Consider the following 22,639-nt stretch of genomic DNA (forward strand, 5'->3'; position numbering starts at 1 on the left):
CGGTACTTAGAACTGGGCATTTAATCTTGTAACGGTAACCCAGAATATTTACAGTGGTAAACATTCAATTATGGCTATATTTATTACTACTTCTAATTACTAAATAAATATCTTGCTGCAATCATTAATTGGCTCTAAATATTCTTAGAAAAGAAACTATGAAGCTTTATGTGCTTTTAGAGTGCTCTGTAAGTCTTTTAACTTCCAGGAGATAAACAGCTCAGACACAGTCTTGAAGTATGCCCTCACTTAATCACTCTCAGTTACGTCAAGGGGACTATTTGGAGAGTTTGAATAAAATCTCATTCTCCAGTAACTACAGTATTTCCTTCTTTTTTTTTTTTTCTTTCACCCCACTCCCCCAAAAGCATTTTGTTCATGAAAAATACTCTGTTAACATTTTCAGACAGTTTGCAATTAAATAGCTGGAATTGTTGAACTGACGGAGATTGATAAAGCCCTTATACAAAAGCCTACATTTCTTGCACTTCCAAGCTTGATTAGTATATAATTCTGTCTCTCTTGCATTTTAATTCAAATGTTCTACTAAACTGCAGTCATACCTACATCTCTGACATATTTTTGCCCACACTATGAGGAAAATTTTCTCTCCTTCACCATCACTGAGGTCATGATTTATCTTTGTGGTCTAGATCATTCATTCGTCTCCTCCAGATCCTTGACTGAACTCATTCTACTGCCTTTATCTGGAATTCCTTTGCCTTGCTGCAGCACAATTCCACTCACTAAACTGAAATATTGAGAATACTCACTGCCAAGCAATTTGCTACTCTTGGTAGAATCCCAGGACTATTCTATTATTATTAGACTTTTCTGCAAAACATAAACTTTTAAACTTTTGCTTTGTCTTTTGATAAAAAAATACGGATGTATATAGAGATCTACATTCTATTCTATATAAATATAGGATTCTATATAAATATAGGAACTAAAAGCAAAAAAAAAAAAAAAAAACACCAAACGATAATAGATGTGCTTGTATCACCCCTTTAAATGGTTATTTTGTTTATTTATAAATTAATGTGGAAATGCAAAAGCAAATTCTTTTTCTCCCCTTGATGATGGGAAGGGAGCCTTTGTGAATGCAGAAAACTGTCACAATCTGTAAATACTTCACGTGAATCACTGCACATACCATAAGCATATATGGGGCTATGGTAGTCACACACACAAAAAAAGTATCAGTAGTTCTCCAGTGTTAACCTGTCATTCAGTTTGCTAAAAATTAGAAGTGGTAATAAACTAAGAGGCATACTCATTCAGATGAAAATTGTATGATTTCTAATTCAATAGAAATATGAATATACTTTATAAAAAAACAAAAACAACAACAAACAACCAGAGCATACATTCAGTTTCTTGGGAAAGTGTAATTTATCATCCTGGGTAGGATATATGCTATCAACAGGTTCAATTCTGGTTATGCTGTTGAATCGGCAGTGAGTTTTATTCATGGTTGGCTCAGACCGTTAACAGATCAGTATTACATTATGTTCTTAATAGTACACATATTATACTTTAGGTTAGGATGTGTGAGTGCTGCTCTTCTAAAACATATTCATGAGGGTGTGTTGGTCTGAATATCAAAGTAATTTTAAAATCATAGAATCCTATTGACATGTATGGAGAAGGAACTTAAAATTTGTTTTAATCTGTTCTGTCAGTGTCGTAAGAACTAGATCACATGCAGTTGTGAATAATGGTTCAAAGGACTAACATACAACACAACACTATATTATGGAGAAATCTTATTAAAAAAAAAAAAAAAGAATAGTTTTCCTTTTATTTTATTTTATTTTTTTTCCCCAGGAAGTTACAGTTTATTATAATTAACATAGCTATGACACATTAAAGACAAATTATATATACTTAATTATACAAACAAGAAAGTACAGCATATTACATATAATTCTGTGCCTATGTCGTATTTCCTTTCTTGTTTTGTTGTTGTTGTTTATTTGTTTTTAGCAGAAAGGAAACAGCAGTGAAGGTAGAATGGGTATTTTTCCATTTCCAGGATAGATTAAATTATCTTTCATTTTAAGAGTGAGAGTATTTGGATTTCCTTGCTTATAAAACATACTCTTTAGAAATTAGAATATAAAGATATTAAATCCATTTATATTTGTTTAGCTGGTACAGTTATGTGCTCAGAATAAATCTAAAGCATACTTACACGCTACTAAGGAATATTATATTTTGGAAAATACTGGCATGTAAACAGGACTCTACCTATTTATATTTAATATTTTTACTTTCCTCAGTTACATTTAACATGTTTACATATCTGAAGTGCAAAAGCATAACAATTACGATTTAATTTGGATTTCATAATACATGAGGCTATAAAATATAGTTAACGCTCTTTTGTTATACAACTGTTTCCCTTAGATTGTGAAAAAGACATAAAAAGATTTTGTCTGTGATCCTGTCACATTTTTCACTACCTGCTTTTTTTTTTTTTGTATTCAGGTGTATTCTGATGTGACATGTAGAGACAAAACAAGCGGTAAATCAGACCTTCTAAGCTGCGTTCAGAAAATCTGATTTTACTTCATTATTGACAACAAAAGGGAAATAATGTACAGTATGCCCATATGATGTTTATGCAGATGTACATGGAGATACCCAAGTGCACTTAGGGAGAGTATGGGGTATATGGAGAGTGCATCCACATATATACAATGTGTGTTACTAGGGCTGTCTGAGGAAAACCTGCTATAAAAAGCTGAAATGTGTGTCATGCAATAGCAGATGTGAGGGAGAGAATCTCAGTTTACTTTTGCTGAGTGCACTGCACTTTTTCATTAACACATGGCAAGACTTTTTCAGAGGTTAAGGAACAAGACAAGCAGCTGTGTTGCACGGCCCAATTGTCCCGTTTTAAAAAGAGAGACTTTGTATAAGACTTCCTGCACTAATTTCTTCCGGCAGTATAGTTGGAAAGCACTTTACTTTAGCAAAGAATCTGAATTCTCATCTATAACCCCCAAACCCAACCATACAATGTGTCTGTTACTTTCTTTTGACCTTGTTGTTTCCAAAGTAGAATAATGCTGAGGCACTGTAGATTGCAAAGCTTCATGTATTTCAGGTGAAACTCTAAACATTGAACTTTCTCCTTGAACACGTTCACCATGAAACTAAGGCAAAATGCTAATCACTATTCGACAACTAATATTTTTTTCCTTATGCTTTTCCTGTTAAGCTTTCTTTTTGAATAGGATTTCATTTCTTTATGTGAGGTTGTTATTTCAGCTGAATGTGGGAAAATTTGCAGCAGAACAGCTATGAGCTGGAAGGATTCACAAAAAAATAATAAATCAAATGTGTATTTCATTGTTGGCTTTGTTCGCTGAAAGACTCCTTTGAAAATAATCTAAGACCTGATTCTTAAATCTGTGTTCTGAATATATTCTTTTTTTTCTTGCATTACAAAGTGATTGTTTCCACATACAGCTTCACTGGGTGTCTGTACAGGAGACAGCTCAGGAGCTCAGGAGGAGCTCTGTTGTGGTCTGGTTTGGGACACTGTGGCTGCATTATTACTGACTGCATGGGATCTGTGGATGCACAGAAACCTTGGGAATGAAACAGCTTTTCTTTTACACGTGCATTTGGACACTTGATTTTAGGAACTCATATACAGAAATGTGGAACCACACAAAAATGAGGAAGAACTTTTTTACTGTGAGAAGGACACCAAGGCTACCAAGAGAGGTGGTCTTCTCAGGAGATACTCAAGACCTGTATGCACATTGGACCATACAACCCTCTGTAGGAAATTGCTTGAGCAGGAGGTTGGATTCAATGATTTCGAGACGTCCCTTCCAGCCCCTAAATTCTGGGAATCTGATTCCTGTTTTCTCTTTGAGTAAGTCTTGTTGTCTTTGAATAAGTCCGAAAATCGAAATGCTCAACTAAAAGAAACAGAAGAAAAAACTCCAGCACGTGGCACAGCTCCGAGTGCAGCGCTCACGCAGCGAATCCGTCCCAAGAGCGCGCACTGCCTGGGGTGGAGGCGCGGCGCAGGCCGGCTAGCAGCAGGCAGAGCCGTACCTCCACCTGCCTCACCTGTGCCTGCTGCCAGCGAGCGCCGCGCCGCGCGCCAAGTTCACCGCTCGCCTCCCGTCAGGTTCCTTCCAGGCCCCGCCGCCGCGGCCGGGCGTTTTGCCTTGTCAACTAACCCCCTCTAGCGCCCAGCCGGCCGCATCTGACCCGCGGGCTGCGAGCCGAGGGAGCGCCTCTCCTCCTTCCATCCCTCCCCTCCCCTCGCCGAGGCGCGCCGCGCACCTCACGCCCGCACTCCCCTCTGAGGGCGGCTGAGGAGGGGCCGCCGCCGCCGCCCAAACTCTCTCCCCCCCGCGCTTCTCCCCGCGCGCTCCCGGCCGCCCGTTTGGCCGGCGGGCCGCCCGTGCCCGAGCGCCCCCGGCGCGGGGTCGCGCCGCCCTCCCGGCTGACCGGTACCCGCCGGGCTAGGGCCGTGCCGCTCGGCGGGGGAGCGGCGGCACCAAAAGCCGCGGCCGGGAGCGCGACACGCAGATCGGGAGCGAGCGGCGGAGATCGCATTAGAGCCGCCGCTGCTGAGAGGGAGAGGCAGAGACAGAGCGGGGAGAGAGGCGGCGGCGATGCCGCCCCGCAAGTTTTGTTGATGGCGCGGGGAGCGTGAGGAGGCGCCCAGCCCCGCTCCCCACCCCGCCTGCAGCCGAGCAGCCCGGCGGCGGGGCAGGACCATCCTCCGCTATGGGATACTGAAGCCCCTCGGCGCTGCGTCCGGCCGGGGATGAGGCGCGGACGGCGGAGGAGGCTGCCGGAGCTGCCGGCGGCGCCTCTACGGGGCTGAAGGGCCGCCCAGGAGCGGGGCTCAGCCCGAAGTTGCCGAAGCTCTCCCCCTCGCCAGCGCCGCCGCCCCTCGCGGCTGTGCGGCACGGAGCTCCCGCACCCCTCGCCGCCTTCCCGCTCTCCCTCATTCCGCCGCCGTGCCCCGGGACGTCGCCGGTGGATGCACCCGCCCCGGCCCGGGCAGCCCCCGGCGGCAACGCAGGCAACGCGGCGCGCCCCGGACCCCGGCGGGGCCGCGGGAGGCGGGCTGGGGTCGCGCCGCGGCGTTCCCCGCCGGCCTGAAGGAGGACGCGGGGCGCTCGGTGGGCCCCAGCCATGGGGTGTTGCGACGCGCGGGGGCTGCTCTGGAGATTCGGCCTCTTCCTCCCCCTGCTGACGGCGCGCCCCGCAGCCGGCGGACACGGCGCCTCCAACCAAGGTGAGGGCGGCCGCGGGGCCGCAACTTTCCGGCGGGCGCGGGGCGGTGGGGAGGGGGCTTCGGACCCCGCCAGGCGGCGGGATCGGCGGCTCGGAGGAGCGGGGCGGGCGCTGCGGCCGGGAGCCGCCCGGCGGGGTTTTGTCCGGCGGCATCCGCTGGGGGCGGCCCGTGAAAGTTGGGTGCGGGTGAGAGGGAAGCGCGGAAACGAGCGGGGCCGCGGCCGTGCGCTGCCCTCCAGAGCGGCCGAACTTGCGGCGGACTGAAAGTTATCCCCGCTGAGACAGAGCGGTGGCATCCCGCTATGTGAAATGGGATTGCTGAGGGATAAAGCTGGCTCGTGCTGAGCGGGCTTTAGGGTGCGTCGCTCACGTTAAGAGACATGGTTGCCCTTAACACCTGCTTTGGCTGCTCGAAAAAATCCTCATTTAGAGCCTTTGTCACAGGTGCGTGCTCATCAGGTCCAGCTGAAGACGGTTGTTGAATTGCTTAGGTTGTAATGTACGTGCTGAAGCAGTGTGCCCCTGGGTTGGAAAGGGAATCACCCTACTTAGAGAAATGAAGATTAAAATGCGCGGCACACTCAGATGGTATCAAATGTTGTTAGGAAGAGCTGGAAAAAAAAGTCAACGGTTGTGAAACGTTGTGTTCTACGTTATTGAACATCTGGATAGAGCAAAGCATTTCCATAACTGTTTATTTATTATACATCTCTCTACTTAGTTGTGGAGGAGGTAGGATGCATCTATTTCTGCATTCAGAGTCCTTCCTACTTTTTGTTTGTTTTAAATTCTTTTTTTTACAATTTGCTTTTGTACAATTTACCTTTCCTAGTCAGGGGTTTTACTGGGATGTGAGTGAAAATACAGGAGCTGAAGGGCAGCTCTAAATGCTGCTTCTAGCGGAAATTACGTTACCTATTATTCTTGAAAGAAGTGCTGAATATGACTGTGTTGGAAAGTAATGAGCAAACAGCTTTTTACTTGTGGAGTACTACCAAATTTGTAGTTTATTTATTTTCACAGTTCGCTTTTACATTCTTTTTTCTGTGTTCGTTACATTTACATGGATAACAGTAAAAAGAGTGAATAAAACACTGGGAAAGCAGGAAGATGTGATAGTTCAGGCACTAAACCCTTCAGCAATCAGGGTCAGATATGGTAGGGACGTTCCAAGGAATACTATTGCGTTACCTCTTCTGCACTGAATGTGATGGATAATTCCAGTCTGTAAATGGATAACATATAATCATGTTAATGCTCTATTGCTTTTTGTCCTTACTCATGTTTTAGACAACATCAGATTCTCATAGCAGCACAATGCAGTTCTTCTTTTATGTCATTCTCATTAGTGCATCCTAACGTCTGCCACATTACCACAAGACCTAACAAGACATGGGAATGCTCTTGAAAGTAATTCATGTGTGCTGTAGAATAATTGAGACATTCTACACATCAACAGTAAAGAATTTTTATTAAATAGTGCAAGTTGGATTAAAATATTTTAATGTAAAATACTAAATTAATATTCAATATTCCTGGGATTAACTTAGTAATAATTTTAAAAAGCAGTTAAATGGAGGAAAATTATTGCCCATTAGCCCAGAGAAAAGTCTATCAAGGTTGGAGTGGATTTTTGATGTTGACATAACTTTTCCCAACAAGTTCAGGTATTGAGACAGTGGGTGCACAGAGTACTGATACATTTCTTAACTTCTGAATGACTTCTCTTTCTGCTCTTTGTTTTGAAACCTCTAATCAAGAGAAAGATCTCTTGTCTTTGGTTTTGCCATTTTACATAGACTTCTAATTAGTCTAACTCAACCAAACACATGAACTGGAGATATACTGGATTTTCACCCATATAAAGATGCTAGCAATAAACATAATGTTAAACTCTTACTGATGACTTTCTGTGAAGCCAGAAATTGAATAAAAGAAAATAAGTACAGTGAAGCAGTTGCACATTACGTAGCATGTAAGTTTAAAATGCCAGTGACTCATGTTTAGAATCGCAGCTATGAAGAATATTTTGAAATCTTGTGCTGTTGGCTGAGGAAAAAAAAAAAATATCTTAAACTTTCATAAGGTGATATTTCAGATGATATGTCTTGGAAACATGTTTGCATTAATTGGTTGGCTTTTCACTAATAGTAGTTATAGTCATTATAACTTAGCGTAGCTTTAGTATCCAAAATGTTTGGCCTTCTGTTTTGTATTTACAAGCATACCAGCACCAATACTAACTTGCAAAGGAAGATTTTGCTTGGATTGTTTGATGGGGGAAAAATGTGGAAGGGGAATAAGCTTATTAATCCAGTCTGGTAAACAGAAAGCCCTTCCTCTTCATTCTTAATGATTTATTTTCTGTTACTAAAGAGGGATTTTCAGAGAATTAATGCACTTCAGTCTTATAAATAACCATGCTGGAGTTTATCTTTTTGTTTGTTTTCTGTGAACAAAAAAGATATTTGTTTTGATATAGTTCCAAGACTCTCAGGTTGTCTTTCTTCAACCAGTAAATCAATTCATGGTGTCTTACAGTATCTGTAGCAAGCCAGACAGAAACAATACTATTGACAGAGAAGTGAGCTTACTCATTCATCTTAATGGAGTGATAAGTTCAAAAAACAAATAATGAGCATGCCAAGAACTAGATTTTACTGTTAAGAAAAATCCTGTAGGTAAGCAAGGCCATGAAGCTGCACAGGAACCTGTATCACTGCAGTCTGAAACTGAACTGCTCAAAACAAAAAAGCTCAATTAATAGTGTGGGTTGAGTGCATGCACATTCATCTAAATTTTGATTGAGTGTGACATCTGGTTACAAACGGGTCATATTATTGCAAGATTTCAGCCTGAGTTGTTGGTTGGTTTGATTGCTAGAACATGCTGGATTGAGCAAATACTCTCAGACCTAAAGATACGAATAAGAGCGTCAGAAATGTGATCTTTGTGTAAGGATAGAGTTGTTAGGATAGAGATAGCATCAGTTAATGGTATGATGCTGTCCTTTGCTAAGCGTGCATGTAAGTGTTCCACATATTACATTACATTAACCAGAAAGAATGTTTGCATACCAGTTTCTTGGAATCTATAGTTGCTGTTATCTTTCACCAGACAATTGATTTCTGAAGTAAACTGTAGGGCTTGCATACTTCATCATGTCTACCAGTGAACTAGAAAAGGAAGTTGTATGCTTTTTCAGCTACCAGGTGTCACTGTATCTTGCTAGGTTATGCAAGGTTCGTTTCTTATGCTTCCTTCTAAAAGGCAAAAATATTCATTTCCTCCTGGAGAAAAAACAAAACAAAACAAAAAAAGTTAAGAAATAATGTCAAGCATGAATTCCAAAATTGATATAGCATCTATTTTCGCATTGATTATGCCTGATGTAAATTGGGTAGCTTAAAGTATGTAATAGAGCCTTGTGATTCACATATTAAAATCTGAGACAGTTCACTAGTGACCTTGAGTTCTTCATCAGTTCAAAGATGTTGGCCTGTATTTATCCATATATTTATTTTTAAGTAAGTACAGTCTATCACAGAGATTCTTTTTGAATTCAGTACTCAGAAATTTCTTGCAGTTTAAAGAAACCAGGGCTGAGGGTAGAGGCTGAACTTTCCTCTGAATGACACAGATGCTGTTTTACTGATGTTTTACTGATGTTTTACTGTTAGAGGATGCCTCATCCTTTGAGAAATGCAGGTGTTGGGAAGCAGGCTGTCCTGCTGCCTGCATTGTACTCACTGTGGCAGATTCTGCTGTTAGTTGTCCAGCTGGTGTTCTTTGTGATCATTTACACAATTAGACCAAAAAAAAAAAAGCTATTGCGGTAGAAGTTTGGTTCACTTTTAAGTATGTATGGAAAACACAAAACTTGCCCCACTCTATTAAGATTTAATTATTTTTTTTAATTACTTCTACCCTATTTGTTTTTCAGTGATAAGGATGACTAAGGAACCTCCACAGATGTAAATATGCACAAAATGACTTTTTTACCCAAAAGCCTAGATTTGGATGCCTTAAATATCTGAGATACCTGAAGTGAACAGAATTGAAGTTAGTGCTTCATGATATGTTCATGGTTTTGTATTTAGCAGTATTAACTGCTGTTTGGATATTTTGTTATTTTGAGCAGTTTAGGATGATTAGTATGGAAATAAATAAAAAAAAATGTATATCTCAACTGTCAGTAAAGATCTCATTTTCTTCTGTAATTTTGTTCTTTAATTCTCATGTAATTTGGGGTGTGAAAACACCTCAGAGGAACTGAAATATTTCCAGAATTACACAGCTTGGCCCTGTTAAGAAAGGAAGCTAAATGCTGGAAGGAATTATGGAAATACAGGCTGAAGAGAACTGCTGATGGTTAGTGAGCAGTGTTTTCTCCATCTCTCCTGATTTATTCATGGAGATCAGTGTTTTCAGTTTCAGCGGGTGTCATGCTTGTGTTAGGAAACAAACCAGTGCAGTTCCTAGAAACCAGTGTAACACTAACATGTTAGTGGTGATGGTGGAGATGGTGACTGTTCTGTATTTGCTTCCTATTCTAAATTCTTTCCAAAGGATCTGCTGCTGGTTGTTCTCCATCTGGACCTCAAAATCAGAGTAGCTATACTCCAGGTTTGATCCAGAATGACCATTCTTACTTCCTTATGAATTTAACTGTCAGTGTTTCAACATAAAACTTTGTTTTTTTGGCACATAAAATAGTTTTCAAATGAAAGAAGGAAGGAGTTTGCAAGAAATTCAGTTATATTCCTATGGAAAACTCCTCCTCGGTTTAGATTTTAGATCTAAATAATTCGTTACAAACTCTGAGGGCCCTCCTGGGTATCTGATGTCAGACTTCTCAACGGTGAATTTTAGAGAAGTCAGTTAAGTAGATGTTTTGTCAGTAAGACGTACAGTGCATTAATATTCAATGCATTTTGTAAAATTAGAAGCCTAATTTGATTACAGTCTCCTTTAACTAATCACCTATATTTAGAAGCTGATATACATATGCTGTTTGAGAAATACTGTATTATTCTTGGATCCAAATATAGCACAGTTAGGATATTTCCTTCCTTCAGCTGGATGTGTAAAATGGAACGTCTCCATTAGGATCGCTTACTCTGCCTTGACATTGACATAAAGAAGAGGCTGGCCTTTTGTTTGTTGTGCCCTTTAGTGCTGAAATGCACGATACAGAGATAGAAGGATGAACAGTACAGAAATACAGAAGTAGGGAAAGAAATTATTTATGCCAAATCTGCTCTGATATCAGGAAACCATGTATCATGTGGAAAAGGTCAAAGAAAGATATCAGTTGTGAACAAGGCATCTTCAGAAACCATTTTTGAACTTGTAAATGGTACACCAGTCTTTATAGTGGAGTGTCAGAACCGAGAACTACTAGTGAAGATTTCTCTTGCATAATAAAAACATAGGGTTTTTTGCAGGATTTCTTTTTGTACAATGATCTGCACAAATTAACTTATTTAACTCTATGAAAAAGTATTTCCCAGACTTTTTTCTTAGATTGCTTTTTAATTTCTGAATGATACTTTTTTTTTCCTCATGGCTTTTGCCTTTGTCAACTTACTTTGTGACAGTTTCTTAAAATTCTGAACTTTTTAGTAATGTTTGTTTCAATTCTTGAATAGTTTTGTATGACTTTTTAGTAACCTGAACACCTGTGTTTTGTTTAATATACTTACTTTGCAAATACTTTTTTCATTTCAGTATTTGTTCCTCAAAATAATCATCAGTCCATCTTCTGTTATAATGATGCCAGAATATTTCCAGACCATACCATACAAAAGCCCCTAAAATTTAACACTGAAATTACCTTCAGCTCACTCGTTTCTCTTTTAACCTCTCTAGATAGCTTTCCAGTCTACCTCTTATTCCATCAATCCTTATACTAGTTCCAGTGATGCTTTCGTTATTGCTTTTGTGAGACCTTTCCTTGTGTGTGTGTATGTATGTCTGTAGGTAGACTTGTGCTTTCCCATGTCTAAGAATAAGTCTGTTTAAAATAAAGGCATTAAGGAGAACTCTTCAATTAATGCAGCATCCATTTATAATGCAAGTACAACCTTTAACTTGCTGGAGAATGCAGCTTTGAGGCCAAAGTTGGCTTTAAATCAAGTGTCTATTTTATTTGGGTATCTGAAGCTCATCAGTCATGTTAAAAAACAAAAACAAAAGCATTTTTGTAGTCAGTAGGAAAAATTATACTGAATTGTCTCACTGACGCAATGTAAAATATCAGTATGTTAGCATTTCCAGCACTTATTAAGATCTCTGGATTTGGACTAAATTCTACCATCCCATAAGAAAACAAAAATACTGAGCACTGTGATAATATTGATGATTTAATCATCAGAGGTTTATTATTTTCAACCATTGCAGGCATTTTTATTATGCTTTAGATGCTTTTATATATAATAAAGAAACACCACTCATGCAATCAATGCACAGGTGTTTTTCCTCCCAGTTGGTGATACTGTAAAAACAGTTGCCTTCTCTTTAAACAGTTGATGGTACCTGAAATTTTAAGCTAGCAGGTACCACAGGTTTATATGTCGGGCTTTTTAAAATCTAATTGCATTCTATATACATAAAGCCCCAAAAGTTGTCATTGTTTTTAAGGTAATAGGGTCTTTTATCTTTAAATTGGGACCAGATTAAAAAGCACTGCAATATTGCTGCTGTTTCTTTTGACAATCTAGTAGAGTCAGTTTTGTAAAATATCTTTAAAAATATTTCATGAGAAAATTATATTTAGATTCAAAAAAAAACCAAACTTCCTTTCTGTAGAATAATCTTAGGATTTTGAAAGTATTTTGTCTCTAGTTATAAAAACGCGAAATTCACATTTATGAATTCTGAAATCTTGATTCAAAGCCACAGAAACATTTTGTTTTTTACAAAAGGATAGTGATAATACAGTGTAGAATACATGTATGAACATCAAGCACAAGCTTGAAACTTGGCGAATCAAAGCTAGGGTACTTCAGTAGTATAATACAAAATTTGTTTTTAAACAATCCCAAAGTCTTCACATCTTTCTTCCTCACTCTCACGCTCCCCCTGACAAATACTTCTGTCCCAGAAAAGAGGGACAAATACTTTCTCTGCTGTTTGAAAGTTCTGTGTTACTGTGATTTTAATGCAAAGAAGGAGCACAACTGAAATTTTGATGAAAAATTAAATACTGTTCTTGCTTTGTATTCTATACCAGAGAAGGCTGTGCTTCATTTGCTCACCTGGTCACATACTGCTTAGTAATGTATGACCGGGACTGGTCTCTTCTTATTTGCTCATTTTGCCATCTAGCCCAAAACAGTCCCAGCATCAGAAACATAGAAAAGGTTTTCCTCTTCTCTCCTTTCGCTCTCCTTCCCTTTCCAGCAGCCTCTCCCACTGCCTCCCTTGTCAGGCTAACTGTGTGCACTTGTAATTCTAAACTGAATCTGGATCTGATGAACTTGAAGTGAGCCTTCACTTTTGCAAGTGGATTATAGTGAGCTCGCTAATTACGTGAGTCAAAAACACATGTTCAGGTTTCTCACTAGAAATGTTAGGTAATATATTCTAATTATGCTTATCAAGCTCCTTAATTCTCTAATCAATTTGTTAGTAGCAGAATGCTTAGTATTTAATCTCATTTCAGCTTTGATGGTTACTTTAAAATTTCTGATTATAAACAGACATTTCGTGAACAATACATATTTAGTAAAGTTCAATAATGGTTTTATATTTGACATTTGACAGCTAACCATTAAAATTCTATCTATCTGTTTTCTAGTGCTCACTTTTCCCTGCTCCTTCCTCCTTATGGATGCAGTAAAGTAAGAGAAGCAAGAAAATAAAAATGTAATTGGTCATTAGCAGGTATATTTACTTCTAGTCAGAAAACCAGGCTGTATGTTGTGCTGGGAGAGACTCTACTTCAAGTCATTAAAGAAACAAGAATTTAAACATGTTATACTCTTTACTAAAAATTTTTGGTCTGAGTTTAGGTAGATTTATTAGAAGCTGATAGAGGGTTTTATTTATTCTGAGCTGACTGAATTCCAGACAGTTTTTGAAGGTGTCTGCTCTTTGCTGATGGGTTCTCCAAGAAGACTAATACCAAATTAATGATGACTAGATGCACACCTGCTCCTCATGGGTCAGTGCTACCCTTCCTTGGATACCATAGGTGATGCTTAAGTGAAAAGTACTAATGCAACCGAAGCAATCTAGAATGTTTTAATATGCAGACATGTTAACTGCATTTGTGATACAGCATTCCTTCATTGAAATTATAGAAGATTAAGCTTAGAATCAAATCATAGCTGTGTCGATTCTATGCGAAAAGAAAGATGGGCAGAAGCACCATTTGTAACAAGCTCCTCTGAAGATACATACATAGAATGAGAACATAGCAAAAGGTAGATTTACTGGGAGTTTCACAGCTTCAATCCACATAATGGCTTCTGCTCCTAGGACAAAAGGGGAAAAGTCACATATAGCAAACAGTATAATTGAGGCTAAGGACCCTTGGTTAGAGTGTACTTGCTGCTGTAATTTCCATTTTCTGGCTGCTGAATATTTCTTAGTTTAAAATAAAGGAATAAAAGAGTGAATTAGAATGCATTCTGTAAAATAATGCACTAGCATTTTAATCTTGGTACAAGTGATTAACTCTCTGATATGTACCAATCCAGTTCTCCCAATGCATTCCAACTGCTGATTTAAAACAAAAATTGCTGATTTAAAATAAAATGAAAGAAAAGTTTTGGCTAAAATTGAAAATTATGTCCAAATATATTTTGGACATAGTAGGAAAAAAAAGTGAAAGGAGATCTAGGCATTCTTTCTGTAGGGTTTCCACTCTGTTTTGTTTATATTGCTGAAACTGTTAAATGTTTACGTGCCAGAATGATGCAGTAGGAGTAACTACTAGGAGGATTATATTAGTTTTAATCATTCAGTTTAGTGGACTTTAGTTCTTGGAGGAACATTTTATTTAGATAAATATATGTACTGTTAATATTTAGAAATGGAGAAACATGAACTTCTAAACCAAACTTGATCTCAGATTGTTTTCATATGCAATGAGAAACTAAACCCAATTGCTGCTGAGACAACAGTAAAAATATTTTTCCTCCAAATAAAAAAAAAAAAAAAAAAAAGGTTTTATTCCCTAATTTCAGAAATATACTGAAATGTCTGTGCTGTGGTTTAACTCGACAAGTGCTGAGCACCACACAGTTCTCTCATTGCCCCCTTGCCAGTGGGATGGGGGAGCAAACTGAAAAAACAAAGTAAGAATTACTGTTGAGATAAAATTATTTACTAAGATAGGGAAAAGGGAAATAGTTACAACTATATACTAGTCTATACATTAAGTGTTGTGCAAGTAATTGCTCACCACTATTAATGTCATATTAATGGTTACTCTTGATGAAGATGACTATAATTGTGTTATCATACGTCTCCTTTTTCTGTAGGCTATCTAAAGCCAAGGGGCATCTTGTTTAGAGAAGAAAAATGAAAGCTAATGGCTGGAATGAGTCAACATTTCTTGCTGCTGTTAATACATGTCCCTGTGCAAACATTATACTACATACAGAGTTGTTTTTCCAGTGTTTAATCTCTTTAAAACTATTTTTTTTCCCCAATATTCCTTTCAGCCTCTGGATTGAGGAGAAGAATTAAAGGCCAAAACTTTTATCTTAGGTAACCAGCTTTTGACACCCACTGCACATTCTAAGCAATCAGTTTTTCATATGCTCATAAAAAAGCTTCTGTTGACTACTCTGAGAGCTATCTTTTTCTGACGTTTAGGTTTCTTGTGTTAAATTGAGTATCAGGAAGATGTGATACTTTCATTGATCAACTCTACACCTTCTATTATGTGATACACTCAGGATCTGACAGACAAATGGTGATAGAAGTAGGTATGACACCTTAGCTTTCAATGTATGCTTCAGCTAAATTCATTACATTTTTTTTTTCTTCTTGTACATAACTAAGTAGTTCTTTGTTTGGAACATTTTGAACCTATGTTAAAAAGTTGTCAAAACGCAATTTGTCAAAATGCTGAATGCAAAGGAATTGAATTAAAGATTGTATGTCTTAACAGTCTTCCTGAAGGCAAAACATCAATCCCACAGCAACAGAGGCTTTATCCAGTTGGTTCAAGTTTGACCCCCGCAGTCCTAGAGTCCAGCTATCTTTGATGTAGTCCATGAGTCATAGTGACTTGTGTGCTGGCTTTTCCTAACTTTTAAATGTGGGAATTGCTAATCCCATTAATGTAAAAAATATAATTAATATGAATTTCCTTTATGACCTCTTTTTTTTTTTTTTTTTTTTTTTTACATTTTCAGAAGATCTTTACTTTCTTCCTCTTCACTGATCATTCACATAGAATGCTGGTTTGTTTAGACTGACAGAATAATCCTCTCCTTAATCTGAATTAAGGCAAGAGAGACTCCATTTTACCTGGCATAGGCATAAGACATGAAGGCATGCACTTTGCCAGTAAGTTGTGTTAAGCAACAAAGGAATTTTGAAGAAAAGTGTATTCATTTAGAGGTTACACAATGAAGTTGTCCTCTCTGGGTTGCGTAAGTGTTCCAATGACTGCAACCTCTCATTCTTTAGCTCCTAATAACATTACTTGTTCTTCTTCTCTTTTTATTTTTCTTAATCTTATTCTTCTAGATGGTTTATGTCCCACAATTTCCCTTTATTTCATTGTTCCATTCCTCACTTTGCTGCATTTGACTTGGGATGTTTGTCTTTCTGAGGTCTGTTGGGATGAGAATACTGCTGAAAGCTTGCTGCACTTATTGATTCGGCAACCAGGAGATACAGGGAGAGAACCTTTTGCGCACCTTCTCTGTCTTAGGTTGCAGTATGCTTGTTTGCTCTGTGCTGACACTGTCAGCACAGTCAAATAGGTATGTAGAGTCTGTTAAACTTGGAATGCGTTAAGAATAAATAAGCTTTGGCAGTGCCAAAATTTCAGTGTAATATAATGAACAAGTTCAGCTTGGATAAACGTGAACTTATAGCAAAGGACATCAGTGAACTGCTATCAAGATACTCCAAATGACAGACATACTAGTGTTCATTAATTAAAAATGCAAAGCATATTTTCCCTTGTCTTGCTCTTGGAAATATTTGAGCAGCTTTATTTGAAATGTTTTCTCAGAAATGCATTTCAAACATTTAAATATTCTATGTTGAATTCGAAGTGAACATTTTAATATGCAAAATATTTGAAAGGTAAAAAAGTGTGTTTGAAAATGTTACTTAGGTAACCTGAGTTATAGCCATGGTTAGAATGGAGATCACTATCACTCTCATAACTATTTTTCCCCTTTTTTACTTTCTCATGATATGCTTTTTTTTTTTAAGTTATAGTAATGTTTAGTCTGTCCATTTTACTAATAATCATTTTCCTTACAAATGTAGTAACGAGTAGTTTTAAATAATGTCCTGAAGCCTTTCACTAGTGAATTTTTAACATATTAGAGAAAATTAGCAAATAATTTTTAATAGCTGTAGTCTGATAGATTTATCTTATATTGGAGAGGTGTGCCTCAAGAAATAAAAGCTGATTGAAATTGGTGACACAGATGGACATTTTGAAAGCAGGAAAGAAAATCAATAATAGATTAGACTTGATTAGATGTTGACATTTAGAACTACACACAGAGAATGTTAAAATTTACTGACAACAGTCTTCTTCCTGATTTGCATTTCTACCTCTACTTTTTTTTCAGATGTATTATGGTACATACATTATAAAGGTTAATGAACAAATGATGATGAAATTACCATATAGATCATAGAACCTTTCGAGTTGGAAGGTCCCTTAAAAGTCATCTAGTCCAACTCACCTGCAATGAACAGGGACATCTACAGCTAGATCACAGTATTAAAGCCCCTTGCAGCCTGAACTTGAATGTGTCCAAGGATAAGGCTTCCACCATCTGTCTGGGCAAGCTGTTTCAATGTTTCACTATTCTTACTGTGATTTATTTTTTTTTTTTTTTCCCTAGAAAATCCATATCCATATCCAGCCTAGAGCTCCTGTCTTACAGTTTTAAACCATTTCCCCTAGTCCTGTCACAACAGACCCTGCAAAAAATCTGTACTTTTCTTTCTTACACCTCCACCCTCACTTTGGATATTGAAAAGATGCTGTCAGGCCTCCTTGGAGTCTTCTCCGGGATGAACAGCTCCAGCTCTCTCAGTCTGTCCTTGTAGGAGAGGGGTTCCATCCCTTGGATCATTTCTGTGGCCCTTCTCTGGATACACTTTAACAGGTCCACATCTCTACTGAGAATTCTACTTCTGAACACAGTACTCCAGGTGAGGTCTCATCAGTGCAGAGTGGAGCTTCTTTTGATGCAGTGCAGGATATATATAGTTGGCTTTCTGGGGTGCAAGAGCACATTGCTGGTTCATGTACAGCTTGTCATTCACCAGTACCCCCGGGCCCTTTTCAGCAAGGCTATTTTTCATCCTTACATCCCCCAGTTTGTGCTCATAAGTAGGGGTTGCCACAGCCCAGGTGCAAGAACTTGTATTGCTCTCAGATCATCTGATTGGTCAGGCTGTAGCCTGGAGGGATGCATGTTTGATAATCTAGTTTGTTTTATGTGAAAACTATTTCTATTTATTTTTTAACTTATTTTTATGCAAAATTTTGAATTTCATAATGCTTAGTTGCACAAGAATCATTTAAGAAGTTATTTTCCACCTTGCCTTGCTCCATACTTTTGTTTGTAAGAGCAAGTTTCTTTGTTATCTGTACTTGAAAAGTATTTTGTTTGAAAACTCGCTTTTACCATTTGAGAAGATGACTTCCTTGTCAGCAGAGAACATCTTCAGCAAAACTGCAGATGACATAAAAGCCAGAAGAAATGGCTGATAGGCCAAAGGGCCATACTGCCATCCAGAGGGCCCTTAACAGGCTGGAGGAACAGGCTGACAGAAATCTCACGAAATTCAATAAGGAGAAGTGCAGAATCCTGCACCTGGGGAGGAACAACCCCCAGGAACCATGACATGCTGGGGTCCAATCAGCTGAAAAGCAACACTGTGGAATAGGGCTTGGAAGTCCTGGTAGACATCAAATTGAATGTGAGCCAGAGATGAACCTTTGCAGCAAAGGCAACTGACAGTGTCTGGGGCAGCATTAAGCAGGTATTAACAGTCGCTGAAGGAAGGTGATCCTTCCCCCTTCAGCACTGGTGAGGCTGCACCTGGAGTGCTGAATCAAGTTATGGGCCCTCAGTACAAGAAAATTGGGTGAAGGCCCATGGAGAAGATAGAGGGACTGTACTCTTCTGTGAGGAGAGGCTGAGAGAGCTGGGATGGTTCAGCATGGAGGAGGCTTAAGAAAGATCTTAATGATGTGTATGAAAACCTACAGAGGGAGCACAAAGAACAGAATCAGTCTCTTGTTGGTTGTGGTCAGTGCCAGGACAAGAGGCAAAGGGCACAACCTGGAACACAGAAGGTATCATCTGAACGTAAAGGAACACTCCTTTACGGAGTGCTAGCATAGGCTGCACAGAGAGGATGTGAGGTCTCCTCCTAGGAGATCTTCACACACTGCCTGGACAGAGCCTTGGGCAAAGCCTAGGAGGGCTTGCTTGAACAAAGTACTCTAGAGGTCTCCTTTAACCTCAAGTATTTTGCAACTCAGCAAAATACATCAATAAAAGAACCTGAATTTTAGCAATGGACATTTCTGTCCATTGTCTTGCCATGCCCAACAATAACTGTAGTGAATTCTAAGATTCCCACTGCATCTAATTGCATATCCTAGAAAGTAGGAATGAAAGAAAAAATCCCCAAGGAACAAAATATTTTCAAAGCAGAACAAAAAACCCCAAAACCTTACTGTGTGACCATTTACAAATGGCAGTGGTTGAAGTAAGTTATCTGGAGCTGCATTCAGTCAGCATGTCCTTGATTTCATTTATGTTGTAGTTCAGAAGTGAAATGTTTGGTTTACATAAAAGAGAAAAAGGAAAATGGTGGAACCTGATTTGCTGCATCATAGAGGATCAGCAGAGGTCTAAGAATCAGACATTTACCAGGTGTTATGGGATATGAATGGTACCAATATCAGTGTATAAAAACTATATTAGAGCCCAGGAATGGAAAATAAAGTTAGGGGAGCAGACTTATTTCTACTGGGTTATTGCAGTTAAGTGGATGTGTATTTATTTTTTTCTCCCCTTTTCAATTTTTGGAATTTCTTTTGCCTTTTTACCCCTAAAAAATGTTGAAATTAATACTGAAGTCTGGTGAGGTGTTCTGATAAGCTCTATGATGAGAAACCTCTCTGCAGGATGACAAGTTTGTGTGTCTTGCTCATATTCTCAGGGTAAGAGCAATTGCAACCACCTGAGAAGATGAGAATTTTCTCCCCCTCCAGATCAGATCAGACTACCAAAGCAGTTTATGGTTGGAAATTTTTACTTAACTATAGCATGCAATATTAGGAAAAAATTCTTCTCAGAAAGGGCAGTGAGGTATTAGCACAGGCTGCCGAGGGAGGTAATGGAGTCACCATCCCTGGAGGTGCTCAAGAAGCATGTGCATGTGGCACTGAGTGACATGGTTGGTAGGCATGGTCGGGATGGGTTGATAATTGAACAAGATAATTTTAATGGTGTTTCCAAACTTTATGATTCTGTGATTCTATGTACTTAATCTAAAAAAGAATAAAAATGTCCTGCTATTGGCAAATTCTTCATAATAATCATCAGTTAAGGGCCCACGTAGTTAAGGGCTGTGCAAAAAAATGTTTATTTTGGTTGTTTTTTTTTTTTTTCTTTAATGTATTTTAAGTTAGCTATATGAATACTTGACTCTTTGACCAAAGGGATTGTTTCTTTTCTGACATCCAGTGATCTCATATCCAAATGAGATATGATTACTCCAAATTCAGTGAATGCGTTGCCCAAATAACCTGATTCTTTGAACTTCCTGGTACTTGTTGAAGCTGACGTCATAGTTATTCAGAAAACAATTGCTTTCAATGTTTGAGCTTCAGGGTCGCTACCATATGGAGCACATTGAAAGGATTTTGATCTGATTTAAACTAAGTGAAAACTATAGAAAGTGTTTAAGACACCCTCTTGATATTAAATATTTTATGAATAAAAAATACTGTTGTTGGTAAACTTAATGGAAGTAGTGTTCTCTAAGGAATGGTAAACATATTTATGCAGTCGTAAGTATGATTTTCATTTGCAAACTACTGTAGGGAACCTGGTTTAGCAGGGGTTGGATTTTAGAGGTCCCTTCCAACTCCTACAATTCTATGATTTTGTGATTCATTAAAGTAAAATGATAAAACTTAATACTAAACCTCCTGAAATAGCAGTGTTTTGTTTTTATGTTTTTTTTGTTTTTTTTCAAATTTTGAGATGGAACAATACATTTCTGAAAAGGAAGAAGAGAAGACTATAGGAAGGAGGAAGAGAAGATTAAAAGTCAAGTTCTTCTGACTCTCTCTTACATGAATATTCCAATTTACAAAATTTTGGGTTTAGTTTCGGAGAAAAAAAAAATTACACATGTAAGTGTATTGGTTTGTACATTCCAAGTAAGTTCCAGGTGTTTTTAGAAGTGTGTTAGTAGAGAAAATAAAAGGTTTTATTCCAGTGTAGGATGGGGAAGAAATGTCATGAACTTGAGCTCATTGATTCAATTTTTATTGCTCAAAACTGCTGCAGTTCATAAAATTCAGTTTTACAGACTATTAGTCCATAATGTGGGTTATGTCCTTTGGAGACTTATGTTAAAGATAAATGGAGTCATTCAGAAAGATCTATGTTGTAGCTTTATGGAGGAAGTTCAAGAATTATTTAAGTGCTCGTGACTGTGTTCCATAAGGAAGTGGGATAAGAAGAGTTGCCAACAGCTTTGAAGTTAGGAAAGGAAATAACAGTGGAAGAGTCTGTTTATCCTTTAGCAACAGGCTTGGTTTCCCTGGATGAGAGGAAAAAAAAAAAAAAGCAATGTTACTGTTTTTTTGGTTTGTTTGTTTTTCTATTGCTCACGACAGAGAAGGTAGTATTTGCATTGGTGATGTGTGCTGGGACTGTTTACACTCAGCATGGAGTGTCTGTAACAGGAACACAGGATTGGAAAGGAGGTTTGTTATAACAAGCAGATGCCTCACCTGACTCTGTATGAAGAATTGATTAGTTGTCAGGTTCAGTCTAGTTAATTGACATTTCCTCATTCCCTTTGGATGGTTTATAAAATGTACTTATAAACTGCATTTGCTAGTAGATAGCACCTACTTGCTCCTTTGCTGGTGTTCCAGTTACTGTTGCCTTTACCTGTTCTTCTTCCCTTTTTGATTTCTCTGCTCTTGAAAAAGTGCGTCCAAAAGCACATGTGGTTTTGTAGGTGAGATTTTACTTCTATTGAAAATACCTGCCACTTTCTGTGGTGGAATTTGTCTCCTTCATTACTGTGTCATTTGACTGGGCCTTGTTTATCTTGTCACCAGCTAATATGTGTGAGTCTTAATCTTCTCTGTTTGCTGCTAAATTTTTTATATACATACATTTATTTATATGAGGGCTGCTCTGAAAGTAATGCCTCCTGTTTTATTACATTGACACATGATGTCAGAGGCAGAAATTGGTGCTATGGCAGTAGACAATGAACCTTCCCACCAGTATTCCATTACATTTTATTGCTGTGTGACAGCACGGCATTCCTCCTTGTGGAAAAATTGCACCCATTGACATTCATCGATGATTGCTGAATGTTTATGGAACCAAACAATGGATATTGGCATAGAGAAAGATGTACTGCATGGGCCACATTTCCATAGCAATGATGCCATCACAGCAGCTGTGAACCAGTGGGCCACCTTCGCCGGTGCAGATTTTTATGAGGGCGACATGCAGGCTGTTGTTCATTGCTGGTGAAAATGCACATGTAATGGTAGTTACTGTGTTGAAAAAGAGTGCTTTTGTAGGTGAGAATTTCTCTATCAAATAAAAGTGTTATTGTGCTTTTTGTATCTGTTGTAGTTTCCATGAAAATAAATAGGAGACATAACTTCCAGAGCAGCTTGTGTGTGTCTGTGTGTACACGTGTGTGTATATTTAGCTCCTTTTGGATCATCTTACTATTTCTATTTGATGTCCTCCCTTTTTTATTTTACTGAACGAGTAATTCCTTCTCTCCCTATAACTCCCTACAAAGTATTCCAGCCTTCAGTTGTGTTCATAGTGCCTCTCCCATGAAAAAGTCCTATTAGGTCAAAACTACTTTGACCAAGGACATTTGTTAAACATTATATAAGGTATGTCTCATG

At 38.7% G+C, this 22,639-nt stretch overlaps 1 protein-coding gene across 6 annotated transcripts in view; it reads left to right on the forward strand.

Moving 5' to 3' along the window:
* The first annotated feature begins 5,096 nt into the window (after window positions 1-5,096).
* EPHA6 (EPH receptor A6) overlaps window positions 5,097-22,639 on the forward strand; it is a 504,987-nt gene continuing 487,444 nt past the window's right edge. For all 6 annotated transcript variants that reach the window (XM_048934207.1, XM_048934201.1, XM_048934203.1 and 3 more), the window contains exon 1: window positions 5,097-5,281. In XM_048934207.1, the coding sequence (XP_048790164.1) occupies window positions 5,179-5,281 (103 nt within the window). In that variant the 5' untranslated portion in view covers window positions 5,097-5,178. The remainder of the gene's footprint in view (window positions 5,282-22,639) is intronic.

The sequence above is a fragment of the Lagopus muta genome, chromosome 1 (genome assembly GCF_023343835.1).
Source record: "Lagopus muta isolate bLagMut1 chromosome 1, bLagMut1 primary, whole genome shotgun sequence".
Classification (NCBI taxonomy): Eukaryota; Metazoa; Chordata; class Aves; order Galliformes; family Phasianidae; genus Lagopus; species Lagopus muta.